Source organism: Dreissena polymorpha, chromosome 4, assembly GCF_020536995.1.
Source record: "Dreissena polymorpha isolate Duluth1 chromosome 4, UMN_Dpol_1.0, whole genome shotgun sequence".
NCBI lineage: Eukaryota > Metazoa > Mollusca > Bivalvia > Myida > Dreissenidae > Dreissena > Dreissena polymorpha.
Window position 1 is genome coordinate 30340574 of NC_068358.1, and position 15543 is coordinate 30356116.

General features: G+C 34.2%; 3 protein-coding genes across 13 annotated transcripts in view; 1 reads left to right on the plus strand and 2 right to left on the minus strand.

The window, feature by feature from the left end:
* Positions 1-8108, minus strand: part of LOC127880267 (uncharacterized) — a 536299-nt gene extending 528191 nt beyond the window's left edge. Inside the window, exon 1 of the mRNA XM_052427603.1 lies at positions 7997-8108. The gene's annotated coding sequence lies outside the window, so the exon portion shown is untranslated. The remainder of the gene's footprint in view (positions 1-7996) is intronic.
* The window catches only part of LOC127880260 (uncharacterized), a 132188-nt gene that overhangs the window by 53060 nt on the left and 63585 nt on the right, over positions 1-15543 (minus strand). The window contains exon 2 of one of the 2 annotated variants that reach the window (XM_052427583.1): positions 2052-2225. The exons of the other annotated variant lie outside the window; for it this stretch is intronic. The gene's annotated coding sequence lies outside the window, so the exon portion shown is untranslated. The remainder of the gene's footprint in view (positions 1-2051; positions 2226-15543) is intronic. 2 annotated transcript variants of the gene reach the window in all.
* The window catches only part of LOC127880272 (nucleoside diphosphate-linked moiety X motif 17-like), a 37353-nt gene continuing 29987 nt past the window's right edge, over positions 8178-15543 (plus strand). The window contains exons 1-3 of one of the 10 annotated variants that reach the window (XM_052427615.1): positions 8178-8281; positions 9359-9648; positions 10743-10865. In XM_052427615.1, coding sequence (XP_052283575.1) covers positions 9382-9648; positions 10743-10865 — 390 coding nt within the window. In that variant the 5' untranslated portion in view covers positions 8178-8281; positions 9359-9381. Of the gene's footprint in view, positions 8304-9327; positions 9649-10742; positions 10866-15543 lie in introns of those variants that run through there. The other 9 variants (XM_052427611.1, XM_052427618.1, XM_052427614.1 and 6 more) reach the window with 9 other exon arrangements.

Here is a 15543-nt window from a genome sequence, read left to right on the forward strand (position 1 = left end):
AGCATGGAACTTAAAAGTACATTGCAAGGTAAATATATTAATATAAATCATAGTAAGTTAAATACGTATATTACCATTAAATATGCTTGTTTATATGTTATTTTAACCACAACTGCTTCTGATGCGATTACATGTTTCCCCGTAGCTCAGGTACTCAGGGAACGTTTGTGCCCTTTTTTGCCTAAACTGCGCGCTAAAATGCCCTTTTTGAAAGTAATGCGCCATGCCCCTTTGTCCTCCTAGGAAAAACACTAGTAGTGGCAGCCATTGTGTGAATATGATTTTTGTCACTGTGACCTTGACCTTTGACCTAGTGAATTGAAAATCAATAGGGGTCATCTGCGGGTCACGATCAATGTACCTATGAAGTGTCATGATCCTAGGCAAAAGCGTTCTTGAGTTATGATCCGAAAATCATTTTACTATTTCGGGTCACCGTGACCTTGACCTTTGACCTTGTGACCTCAAAATCAATAGGGGTAATCTGCAAGTCATGATCAATCTTCCTATGAAGTTTCATGATCCTAGGCGTATGCGTTCTTGAGTTATCATCCGAAACCATTTTACTATTTCGGGTCACCGTGACCTTGACCTTTGACCTAGTGACCTCAAAATCAATAGGCGTCATCTGCGAGTCATGATCAATCTACCCATGAAGTTTCATGATCCTAGGCGTATGCGTTCTTGAGTTATCATCCGGAAACCATTTTACTATTTCGGGTCACCGTGACCTTGACCTTTGACCTAGTGACCTCAAAATCGATAGGGGTCATCTGCAAGTCATGATCAATCTACCCATGAAGTTTCATGATCCTAGGCGTATGCGTTCTTGAGTTATCATTCAAAAACCATTTTACTATTTCTGGTCACTGTGACCTTGACCTTTGACCTAGTGACCTCAAAATCAATAGGGGTCATCTGCGAGTCATGATCAATGTACCTATAAAGTTTCATGATCCTAGGCCCAAGCGTTCTTGAGTTATCGTCTGACAACCACCTGGTGGACGGACCGACCGACAGACAGACCGACATGAGCAAAGCAATATACCCCCTCTTCTTCGAAGGGAGGCATAATAAATATTTGTGTTATTTAACCGTTTACAAAAAAAATTGGGGGTGGGGTGGGTATAGTGTGAGGGTGTGGTGGTTATTTGTGAGATGATCTTAAAAAAAAAAATTATGGGGGGGGGGGGAATTCGGGGGGGGGGGGGGGGGGGGGGGGGGGGGGTATTCTTGGGTGCGATGGTTGGACAGTATTTCAAACATAAAATAATAAAAATAAATATTTGTGTTTTTTAACCGTTTCAAAAAACAAATGTGGGGGGTGGGGTGGGGGGGGGTATAGTATAGTGTGAGGGGGGTGGTGGTTATTTGTGAGATGATCTTAAAAAAAAAAAAAAATCGGGGGGGGGGGGGGGTCAAGAGTCAAGGTCAAGGTAAATTTCAACTTGCCAGGTACAGTAACCTCATGATAGCATGAAAGTATTTGAAGTTTGAAAGCAATAGCCTTGATACTTTAGCAGTAAAGTGGATCGAAACACAAAATTTAACCATATATTCAAAGTTACTAAGTCGAAAAAGGGCCATAATTCCGTAAAATTGACAACCAGAGTTATTCAACTTGTCCTTTTACTGTACCCTTATGATAGTTTGCGAGTGTTCCAAGTATGAAAGCAATATCTATGATAGTTTAGGGGTAAAGTGGACCAAAACACAAAACTTAATAAAATTTTCAATTTTCTAAGTATAAAGGGCCCATAATTCCGTCCAAATGCCAGTAAGAGTTACATAACTTTGCCTGCACAGTCCCCTTATGATAGTTAATAAGTGTTGCAAGTATGAAAGCAATAGCTTTGATACTGTAGGAATAAAGTGGACCTAAACACAAAACTTAACCAAATTTTCAATTTTCTAAGTATAAAAAGGGCACATAATTCTGTCAAAATGCATGCCAGAGTTATCTAACTTTGCCTGCCCAGTCCCCTCATGATAGTTAGTAAGTGTTGCAAGTATGAAAGCAATAGCTTTGATACTTAAGAAATAAAATGGACCTAAACACAAAACTTAACCAAAATTTTCAATTTTCTAAGTATAAAAAGGGCACATAATTCTGTCAAAATGCACGCCAGAGTTATCTAACTTTGCCTGCCCAGTCCCCTCATGATAGTAAGTAAGTGTACCAAGTTTGAATGCAATAGCATTGATACTTTCTGAGAAAAGTGGACCTAAACGCAAAATTTAACCGGACGCCGACGCCATCGCCAACGCCGACGCCAAGGTGATGACAATAGCTCGTATTTTTTTTTCAAAAATAGATGAGCTAAAAATAATTTTCAGAGGATTTTAATGCAACACTTCCAGATATTGAGCTGATTTGTTTATGTATGTGAGTCTCCTACATGACCTACTTGTGTAGTGTGAAATTACGATCCATTGATTTTTTGCGATGTTATGGGACTTGGAATTTTTTCTATAATAGCCTCTTTTCGGAGGTTTTTTTTTACAAAACCCTTTCATATATAAAGCTCATTTTTGAAATGTGAATCTTCTACCTACATGTACATGAGCTACAGACTCATGGGGGGGGGGGGGAGGACACGGGGATGGTTTGGGTGGAGTCTATTGTGGTATGTCAGACAAAGTGTGAAATTCATTCTGGTCCATTAATTTTTGGCAAAGTTATTTGCCACAAAAATTCTACTAAGAGATATGAAATTTATTAATTTTATATGAAAAATACATTATAGTGTTCAATAATTAAGTGTTCATGTGTGACTTTTTTTTTTTCGAAGGTCGGAAACATTTTTGAACTTGGCAGAGATATCAATAAACAATTGTTTAAGTTTTTTATGAAGATAAGACTAAAATGTGAGTGTAAAAAAACTTTCTTTTATTTGATATGTTGGCCCAGTTTTTGACCTCATGTGACCCTGTTTTTAAATCAACAGAGCTATCATTGGGACAAATGTTCAGACCAAATTTCATGAAGATTTGACAATAAATGTAAGCTCTAAACAGTATTCAAGGTGAATGTGGAAAACGCATGGCGACCAATAGACAAAATACAATCACAAAGCTGACCATGAGCAGTTTGTTCACAGGTAAGCTAAAAAGCTAAAAATTAAAGGCAACATTTGTAATTTAATAGATTGCCAGCTGTCATAAGATGGATTTTGAAGCAACAATTCGGTATACAAATCTAAAGTACACACTACTGTTTTCCCAGAACGAATTTTATCTTTTTAATAAAAAAAATATTTAAGGCATATTGCATTAATTTCTTAACTTCAAGAACTTAATTCTTTTGCCAATTTTTAGTCTGCATTATAATGTTAAGCCACATAGAAAATAAAGTCTTACTCAGTGACATGTATGCCTTAATTTCATGTATTAATGTTGTGTGACCTTTCACTGAATTGTGGACTGTCTCCCATTTCCTATCAAATCAAGCCGTTGATTCTGGACCAATACTTGGACTAGGTAAACTGGTCTGGTGGACACACAAAGGCAATAAAAATCAACCACAAATGGAAATTTACCCAAGATAAATTGACAAATTGGTTATCTTGACCAACATTGTACACCAGGTCCTGGAGTTCACTGACACTGTGTGAAAGATGATTTTCCCACATAAACATGTACTACAGAGTTATACATATAATTTAATTTTTGATAATCTGTATACTTAATTTATGTATTGTCAATTTGAAAATATATCATGTATCACTAAGGATAATTAGCAAGATTTGAAAGATTGTTAATAATTCTGTGTCTACTGTATGTCACTAGTACTCGTGATCACATGTCTAAGTTAATATTAAATACCAGAGTTTTTTCTGATCAGATAATTTTTGAGAAGAAGTATCAATTCTGCGCCATAGTAACTAAAAGCATGACAAAGACTTCACATTTTGGTAAATTGACAAAATCGTTTCAGATTTGCACTTTTTTGTTGTAGTTATGGTATTTGCGAGGAAACTGTAATACTGAACATTTGCCATGCTCTAAAATTTCCATTATATGCATCATTGACAATTTAAAACTTGAAAACTATAAAGCATTGCAGCATAAAACAATTGAATAATTTGGAGAGTTCTGTTGTTTTTGTTATATTTTGTGACGCAACAAGGATTGCTTATATAAAGTATTAAATACATCATTTTCTCTATAAACACGGATGGCAGAATGGTCTAAGCGTTTGACTTTTACTCCAAGGTGCCAGTGGTTCGAGCCCAGTTGAAGGTTACTTTTTTCTTTCTTCAATTTTATCCTTGTTTTTTACTGGGGCTCTTTTAGATTCTACATGTATATAAACATTTGTAGACTATAAAGCATGTAATGACAAACTTCAATACATGCCAAAATCTGTGAAAAGGTCCCTTTCATAGTGCTACTAGAAACAAATCAACTTACTACCGGGGTACATAGTTTGAAGCCAAAATAGAAAATTCATTGTCACTAGTTTCTTCTGGGTTTATTCACACCAATAAAAGTTCATATTGTCTTATATAATACTTGTTAATTAATCAAAATAGCACATGAGTTTGCCAACACAAACATCTTAAAAAGTATCTAATGCAGCCTTAACTATATTGTTCAAGTATATTTAAAAAACTTTTCCCTTATAAATATATTAAATACAGACATGCCATCAGTCCCAATTTTAATGGGACAGTCCTGCTTTTGGGCTGTTTGTCCTGCTTTCCCGAGATGGGACTATTTGTCCCGATATCTGTGAAACACTATGTTGGTTTTATAAGATTACTTTAAAACTTGCTATTCTAGCTCTGTTTTGCTTAAACAGACCATCGTTTAACCCTTTATTCCCTTCTCATTTATCCCTTCCCTTTTATCAAAACGCTTGTGACAGTGTGTAACAGTATTACCTTATAAGTGATTTATGGACAAAAAAGGGATTTTTTAGGCATTCATGCAATGGAGTTTTTATGAAAGGGATTGCTTGTTGTATTGTTTTTCCCGGGATGGCAAAGGGTCATGGTAAGCTTAGCCAAAAGAGGGCAAAACATTCCATGAAAACCTGGTTTTGGGAGAAACATTCAATCGCAACAGTGGCAGTTGTGGGAAAATTATATATATATATATATATAAACAAAACACACTTAAGTGTAATTTATGTCTTTAACTATACAGCATGACAGACATAATAAAGCAATATACATGTATGCATATGATTGAATCTGATCATACACAGACCCACTGACATATAAATGAAACCATGTTTGTCTTATCTCATTTGGTATCCATTCTGGATAAGACGGCACGCTTAAAAGTGCCCTTTTGACAAAATACTGCACGATTAAAAGTGCCCTTTTGACAAAAAGCCCCCCTGCCCTTTTCAAATCCTAGCTGGAGCACGCTGTGTATTATGCATGAAATACAACATTTCCAAGAGGACTACACTCGGTTTTCATAAGTCTGCTAAGTAACTCTCCACGACTTTATTGTGAACGCGTACACATCACAGACTGATTAGTGTGCTTGGTACAACAAAGCCACAACGCCTCTGAAATTATCTATTTATATTGACATCTTCGCTGCCTTTTGGCCACACTCTGATTAGAAGTTTGGTAATTTGGGGCAATTAACAGTGATTTTTTTTAATTTTTTTGTTACAGCCTGTGGCATTTGGATTGGGAAAATTAGCGCGATAAACCATGAAATTGGGGAAAATAGCGCGATGAACCATGGAATTGGGAAACATTATAAATATGATTATAAGAACAGAATAAAAATTGCTAAGTTCATGTTTGACAGCATTTTTATATTATAAAGTGTTGCTTTCATGTCTTCTGACAACGTTTAGTTAATATCCTTCCACATGCATTTTAAACTTGCAATAATCTATAGATTCTTCAATATACATGTACCATAATGGCATTATGATTTAATCATAATCTCTTTAAGAGTATGAATTTAATTCAGGATGTTTTTTAAAGTAAAATATGATATGGCGAAAACATTAACAAATATTAAAAAACACGCTTTTGTGTTCTTGCTGTGTTAATGTTGTATTAAATGGAGCTAAAATAATACATTTCATTTGTTTACCTTTTAATATCTTGCACAATTGACATCCTCAGTTCAATGCTATTTCACCAAACTATACAGCGTGACAAACATAATAAAGCAGAATATGCATATGAATCTGAATATACACAGATCCACTAACATATAAATCAAATCATGTTTGTCTCTTTCCATTTTCGAACGATTCTCGTCTTAAATGCTTTAAGTTAACTTTGTGAACTCCAATTTCCCAACAGATTGGCAACACAGATTTCCGTGACGCACATTCACTGTGAACATTTCTAATAAATATTTGTTGTTGTTCATCTCAAACATAGTATTTTGCGTTAATTGACACACACATTAAATTATCTCCTAATAACCATGTGATATCCGCTGTTAATTTTAGTGTCATTTATCATTTTCGCTGCTCATCGCACACTTCTCGTCTGCTTGCCGCCATCTTGGACGTGTGTAAAAACAGGCGTTCACAATCGGGATACATCGACTATCGTCGGTATCCTTCGCAATATTGAGAGAGATGTGTGGATAGCAACGTAAAATCGTATTCGGCTACAATTGCGAACATTCGTAAGTCAGTTGTCATTCGGCGAAGACTCGACAAGCTCGATCGGCACTCGACGAAATTAACGCTAAATGACATTGTAATCTTATTGGCTTAATTGGGAAAATTTGGTCATTTTTGGGAAATTTTGGTAAGATTTTTGGGAAAAACGTCATTTTTTGCAATTGGGAAGCAGCCGAATATCGGCGGTAATTTTGGGCAAAAAATATCACTGATTAAGATGTCATCAATAAGCATGCTTGGCAGCATTTGTCTTTGAAAAGGGCATAGCGGCTCTTCAGAATGCAGAGCGCCGCAAAAGGGTCTGGGAAAAACACTATTTATTGCTAACAAGTATTGAAGTATTGTTATTGACAAAAGCTAAATTTATTAGGTTTTATGATCCAATCAGGTCCAAAGGTACTACTTTGCTATGTAGCATACAACCATAGGTTTAAGTATACATGTTAACTCTTTCAAAGCAGCGATATATAAAATTGCTATGTAGCATACAACCATAGGTTTAAGTATACATGTTAACTCTTTCAAAGCAGCGATATATAAAAAATATTGAATGCAGACAAATACCAGTTGATTAAAAAAAATATTTGGTGATTGGTCAAATAAGAACTATGATTGGTGCAGATACATTGCAAAGTACGATGAACACATGCATGTTCAATTGAAATATCTTTTCCCAATTTGGTCAAATAGGGACATTTCAAGTCACCTAATGAGGTCATGTGTAGATGGTGCAACTGTGCTTACTTGAAAAAATGGAGACGTTTGTGTTCATGAAACTCTTTAACACCTATCTAATTTATTTGCAAATAAATTGAGTATTTATTAGTCTAGTAAAATGTGAAATAAAGGATGGTGTAAAATGTCCTAGCGGTCAGTCCCAATAAGGAACAGATGTCCGGACAATGGCTATGGAATGTCCAGATTTGTATGTGACAAATTATGCTATGTATTCAAAAAAATAGTGGTTTCTATGAATAAAATCATCTTTTTAAATTAGGTTTTAAACATTTCAATTAACATTCCATTGGTTAACCATTAGCACCCACACACAATTTTTGAAATGATTCAGATTTTTGTTAACCCTTGAACCCTACTGAGTCTGAAGACTTTTGCCGACTTGTTCTTTAATTTAAATTTTAAATCAAACATAATGTGAACCCATATGCCATTCCATACTTCAATTTTTAACATTTTGCCAATGCTTGCATATGATGATATCATCAATTAAATGGAAAATTACTGAGTTAGTCACTCGGTGCATTTTTTTCGTTCCATTTGAAAACGAAAATGAGCGTTCTTTACAAATGTCTTTAACTGAACAACGTCCATTTTTGCATAAGTCTAATGAAGTGTTTACAAATTGCATTTGGTCAAACTCACCTACATACTGACGATTTCATTTTGCATCCCGTGTTTTTCAAATAGCAGAAATCATATTTCCTTTGATCTTTCCAATTTTCAGGTACCAAATTGACTGGTTACATTATTTGTAAACAATACTTTGTAGACAGATGTTTGCACACTAAAGATTTCAAGAAGCGCCTAGAGTACTGAGATCAAAATACGATACACAGTCTGTGTTTAGTCGTCTGAGTCAGGTAGAGGAGTGCTCATATCCGAAATAATATGAAGCAATTGTGCAATCGACTGTGTCGACATAAATATGTAAACAATAACTAAGTGTCAGGTATATTTAGTTTGTCATACATAGTTTTCATTTGTTTTCGAAAGTTTGTTAATTTGTCGCAAGATTTTTTTATGCAGCAAATTATTGAAAACAAAGCTTATAGAACAAGTTTCACTTTAAAGGGACCTTTTCACAGATTTTGCCATTTTGTCATTAAATGATTTATATTGATTAATATAAACATTGGATCTACAAAGCTCCAGTAAAAAATAGAATATAATTAAAGATTTTTTTTTAACTCAACTGGGCTCAAACCACTGACCGCTGGAGTAAAAGTCTTATGCTTAGAGACCACTCTGCCATCGGTGCTCATACGATGAGTGATGTTTTTTTATACTTTATATAAGCAATCCTCATGGTGACACAAAATATAACAAAAAACAACAGAACTCTACAAATTATTCAATCGTTTCACATTTATAATTTTCAGGTTTTTAAATTCATGAAAAGATGCATATTATGGATATTTTAAAGCAATGGTAAATGTTCAGCGTTAATGTTTCGTCACAAATATCTGTTATCATAGCTCCAAAGAAAATTTGCCAATGAATCTGAAACAATTGTTTTTAATTTTGTCAATTTAGTAAAACATAAAAAGGTCCCTTTAATATCGAGTGTGTATTTATAGAGACCTTAATTTTCACGTTTTGTTAAATTGACAAAATTGGAAAAAAATAGTTTCAGATTTGCAAACTTTTGTTGTTGTTATGATATATGCGAGGAAACAGTTATACTGAACATTTACTATGCTCCAAAATATCTATTATATGGATCTTTTGAGGATTTTCAAAACTTGTGTAGCGAGTCTTAAACTGTTTTCAAAAATTACACGTGAGGTTGGAATAAATGGTTAAGCAACAGAGACACTATTGCATGTGAATGGCAATTTTTATATTGATTGATTTGTCTTTAAATGAAAAATACTATTAAAGCAGAAAGTGTTGTCCCTGATTAGTCTGCGGGGACTGCACAGGCTAATATGGGATGTCACTTTACACACATGCATTAAACCCTCTTTTCACAGAGCATAGCCCATTTTTTGCAACTCTTCATAGTTTGCAGGGGGGCAAAAGCATCTATGAAGGACAATATGTCTATAATGTCAAATGCTGTTCGAAAATGTACCAGACCAGTTTGGCAGTTAAGATCAATTCAAGATGCTCATGTTTTAAAAAAAAGTGTGAACAGGAAAAGAGTACCAGACCTTTCACTACAGCACAGTCTATGCAGCAGTGCCCCTAGACTGTTCAGATTTGATGACATGGCTCAACCAAGGTTTGAAAGGGTGCTTGTGAAATTGCAGAAGAATGGAGATTCCTCATTTAAAAATGCACATTTTACCCAGGTTAGTGTTAACAATGTTATTGATGCAGAATGTGAACTTTTAGAGTCAGATGTTTAGTTTAAGTAAAGCATCGATCTTGTATAAGGTGGAACATAGAATATTTTTTGTTTGCGCCCTTTTCAAAGTTTGGGGGTCAAACAACTGATTAATTTGTTGTGGCCTATATTGTATAATGACATACATAGCAATGGAAGCATACATTTTTTCAGAAAAAAATTGAGAAATTTTATTATAATAGTCTGCTCCTAAATTGCTGTAGAGAGCAATATGAAATAGAAGATTGTGTAATAATTAATGAGAAAAAAAGGAAAAAAGAAACAACACTAAAACTTTATAATCTTTACTTAAAGGGGCCTTTTCACAGATTTTGGCATGTTTTGAAGTTTGTCATTAAATGCTTTATATTGATAAATTTAAACATTGGATCTAAAAAGCTCCAGTAAAAAATCAAGAATAAAATTAAAAAAGAAAAAAAAGGTAGACCACAGCCGGGCTCGAACCAGTGACCCCCAGAGTCCTGGAGTTAAAACCAATGAGACCGCTCGGCCATCCTGCCAAGTATGTATAGACGACGTATTTTATACTTTATATAAGCAATCTTCGTAGTTTCACAAAATAAAACGACAACAACAGAACTCTCCAAATTATTCAATTGTTTCGCGTTGCAACGCTTTGTAATTTTCATGTTTTTAAATCATCAAAAAATGCATATAATGGCAATATATGGCCATAGTAAATGTTCAGTATTACTCTTTCCTCAAAAATATCATAACTAAAACGAAAATTTGCGATTCTGAAACAACTTTTTTCAATTTTGTAAATTTACCAAAATGTGAAAAGATCCCTTTAACATTGCATGATAAATTCATTCTTTAATGCATGCCATATAAATTTGTTATCATTGAATGGATTTCAGTTGTGGTCATGAAAGAGGCTTCAGATTTCATCATGGCGAAAACAACTTTTAACTCATTTAAAATTAGTGGCATACTGCCAATCCATCAAATTTATTCATGATACATTATTGCCTAATTTGCATGTCTTTAATTCATTATGCAATCTAACAAAAATCAGTCAATATGGCTAATCTTCAGTGTCTAGTGGCCGCCCTGTCAGCCCAGAATGATGCCTGTATCACTCAGTGCAATGTAGAGATGCGTGATACTCATTTGCATATCTCTGCACCGTCATCTGGGAAATCTGCAATCAAAATGAAGGTACAGTGATGACCTTGTATCATAGATTGACAGGTTCTTGGGAGTTGTTTGTGCAGTAGTGACGTTGTTTCAAACAGTGATAGGTTGTTTGGAAATGTTTTCATGTCAAGCATATTTATGATAAGTTTTGGTAACTGTAGCCTGGATTTTGTCAAAGTTAGGGGCTTTTTTTTTACCAAACAAAATTACATACTCACTTGAAAGGCAGTTTTAAGTTTATCTTTAAGCTTGTTGCTCAGGAATGACTTTTGAGATTTCCTTCAAACTTAAACATGTATTCCATCTATTAATATTACCCCATAAGCAAAGTTTGGTAACTATATTACAAAAATTCTTAAAATAAAGGCCCTTTTTACACTTTATTACTTTACACACTTGCTATTAAGACAAGAAGTTACCTCTATTCCAAAAAAATCCAACTTTAATAGATATTTTCATTAAAATTGATATTAAGATGTATTGTATGAAGATACCCCCCACACCATTTGAATTTTGTTTGGATGGGGTCAAGGTCATTGTCACAGTTATTAAAAACGGACTCTGCTTAATTTTTCAATAACTAATCGGTTTATTTTTATGAAAATTCTTATATAAATGCCTCTTATCCCAATCTAGCTCTGGATTGCATCATACATGGTAGGTGGTGTCAATGTTATATTTAAAGTAAATATAGAAACATTGTTTTTAAGTCAATTTTGAGCTATTGTAATGACACTATACATATAAATCCTTGATATTCAGTGCAAGCTAGGGTTTCATGTGTCATACATAAGGTAAGGAACACTTTTATTAAAAAAAGCAAAATGGATTCTGCTTAATAACTCAAGAATGAATCAAGCAGTTTCATGCAACTTCAAACATATAATTAGTTTCATAACATCACAACTTTGCTGTCAGATTGCAGATGTGGTCAAGGTCAGTATTATTAAATAAAAAGAAAAAAATTCCACTTAAAATAAACAAATTGGACTCGTGTATTGACACTTTTTTTCATGAATAACTGATGTCCAGATCTAACAGGGGATTGCATATCAGTTGTGTTAGTTCAATGTCATTTTTAGTTAACATTGAAGATTTTTTGTGTTTAATGAATAAAAAAAACATAATGAGGCATTCAAAAAAAACTTGAGATGAATCAAGGGATAGCACATGGGATTGGTGTGAACAAAGTGAAAGTCACTGTTAATATATCTAGAAGAATGGTTTATTCTTGAGATCTCTAATACACGCATAGAAACTTAGTATCAAAGGTTTCGTTTCGTTTTCACATGGAGTGCATTGAGTCAAGGTCACATTCAAGGTCACTGTTACTGCTGAAAATCAATGTACATGTCTTGAGGATTTTTTTACTTAGAAAAATACAACATTACTTAGTAACAGCATATAAGCACTGTAGAAAACAATGCAAGAAACTTATACAAGACAGCTCTTCCATGGGTCAGCCTTGGTTCAAATACGAGGGAGAAGTCAGGGAAAAGTGAGGAAACTTAAATGACAAGATGTTTTTCTTCAGTGTTTAATTTTCTCTTCACTTGTTCTATACCACTCAGTACACAAAGCCCATCATTATTTTCACGAACAGCTCACATTTGTCAAATTATTGCATTATTATTTTTGTAATCTACAAATCAAATGCATTATGATTAAAACATGCAATAATTTGTTTACCTTTCAAAACCAGATAAGAAAAACTTCCTATTCTGGTAATCTGTCCAAAAATGGAGATAATAGGATTTTTAATGTCCCCCACTATAGTAGTGGGGGACATATTGTTTTTGCCCTGTCCGTTGGTTGGTCTGTTGGTTGGTTGGTCTGTTTGCGCCAACTTTAACATTTTGCAATAACTTTTGCTATATTGAATATAGCAACTTGATATTTGGCATGCATGTGTATCTCATGGAGCTGCACATTTTGAGTGGTAAAAGGTCAAGGTCATCCTTCAAGGTCAGAGGTCAAATATATGTGGCCAAAATCGCTCATTTTATGAATACACTGTAACTCCAATATAACGCGGATGACGGGGTCCAAGCCACGCAACAGCGTTATAAACGCACAGTGTTATAAGTTTTGAGCTTATTTATTTAAGGGGCTATAAAAACAGGTAAAGTATAGCCTATAATATAGGTCCTGTGTATCGTCAGGCTGTGTTGTCATCCGCAAATACATGCATGTTAACCGAATCGGACGATAACAGTATAACTACCGCTTTTCTAATGTGTACATTTATCCGATAATCCAATATAATTACATCACTTACGAAAAAATAATGTTTAACATTTATGACAAGAAATATGTTTACGAACTTCGTAAACAAATTCATATGCCTACGCCATTTTTCAGAAAAATTAGTACAGTGCATTATAAGAACAGCTTTCATTGGAGGAGCGAATTTAAATTTAGATTGAATGCAATACGATACATGTACAAAGAAATGTTTTATTGCGTCATACTCAGCATGTAAAAAACGTGCTTTCCGTGGACTTTCTTATAACGGGCAAAAATTTTAGTGCATCTCAGTTAACATTACACTGCGTTAGCATGTAAATAAATAGTCAGGATTTTTTAATTTATTTTTCGTATACGTACTGAAACATTAAACACACACAAAGATATTTTTATTTATCAAGCATGTGTAGCATATAATAAACGATAACACACTTACACAGCCATAGTTTATACAATGAAATACAATACACGATAAATACAAAACATAAACAGGTAATCGTTTTAAATAACTTTAATTTGATAATTATTCCGCTTGCACTTGCTTTATTGAAATTAGCGCATCGAACCGCTCTGATAGGGAATACATGTAATAAACACTGACTCGCGAGTTTTCACACCTTTATTGACATAACACAACAGGTTAAAACCAATTAGCTGTCGAGTGTCGTTTAACCTCTAATTGATTAAAATCAGTTAAACGGACGGATAAAGCAATCAAGCTGTGATCGCCGGCTTCTTTGAATTTATGAAAATACATGAAGTTGCATAACATGGATTTGAATCAGAAATGGAAGGTTGGAGAAAAAACGGGATCCAAGGACCCCCCGCGTTATATTGGACACAGCGTTATAACGGACCGCACTATATTGGAGTAACAGTGTACTTTTGCAATATTGAAGATAGCAACTTGATATTTGGCATGCATATGTATCTCATGGAGCTGCAGATTTTCAGTGGTGAAAGGTCAAGGTCATCCTTCAAGGTGAGAGGTCAAATATATGTGGCCAATATCACTTATTTTATTAATACTTTTGCAATATTGAAGATAGCAACTTGATATTTGGCATGCATGTGTATCTCATGGAGCTGCACATTTTGAGTGGGGAAAGGTCAAGGTCATCCATTTAAGGTCAGAGGTCAAATATATGTGGCCCAAATCGCTTATTTTATGAATACTTTTGCAATATTGAAGATAGCAACTTGATATTTGGCATGCATGTGTATCTCATGGAGCTGCACATTTTGAGTGGTGAAAGGTCAAGGTCATCCTTCAAGGTCAAATATATGGGTCAAATTTGCTCATGTAATGTCACTTCTGCAATATTGAAGCTAGCAATTTTATATTTGAAATGCATGTGTATCTCATGGAGCTGCCCATTTTGAGTGGTGAAGGGTCAAGGTCAAGGTCATCCTTCAAGGTCAAACGTCATATAGGGGACATTGTGTTTCACAAACACATCTTGTTATTTTTGATAAATGATTGGAGAATGGTGAGGTATCCATGTGGGTGAAAAAATGTTTGAAACTTACTCGAAATAGAAATAGAAACACTTTATCATTTACCAATAATAATTTAAGAGCAATTATGATGCAAACAAGATATAATATTTTTTGGACCAAAATCATCACGCCACGTATGTGGATACTTTGATAACAGATGGCACTTTGATAACAGAGAAGAACAAAAGCCTCGCTCGATAGGAGAGTTGTTCAGCTTTTTTGCATTTATGTTCTGTTCATTTGGTTTTCAAACACGGGACATTGTTTGGTTGATTAATGGTATAGCACTTCGTATTGCGAAAGAAATTTGCAGAAAAAATGGTGGATTATATAGAAAAACGATAAAATTCCATTGATAATTAGCATGAATTGGAAGATCAGTGCATATTTCAACAAAATAAAAATGCTTCAATGGAAATAAACAAAGAACGTGTTACTATTCAAAATCCAAATCAATATATCCATTTAGGTTAAAACATGTTACATTTTAGTTTACTTCCGTATTTGAGAAAATTCAAATGTTTAAATAGTCGGATGCCAAATTGTCATGGACACTTTTCTAATCGATCATCTCATTGACAATGGCACTTCTATTCCTGATTAGTCAACACTTTTTGACCAGATATAACACACTCTTTTAAGTGAATCATAAATGCAGAATTCGCTGTGGAAAACTGTTATAGTAAGCAGGCAATCCAAACAAATGTAGGTACTGAAGTACATTTAAAACAAATTACAGTAAAATTTTCTTATCCCTTAGGAATATGATTATGATTTTGTATATATGTGAAAGATAAATTTGAAACTGTCTGATGAGTTAAGTCTATATAAGCATATATATTTCAGTTTTCATGTCACCCGGATCAACAAGTGTAACTAACGTTCTTTGTTGCGAAACGGTTTATCTAAAGCATGTATAATTATGTTCTTATAAAGGTACTAAGGCCATTTA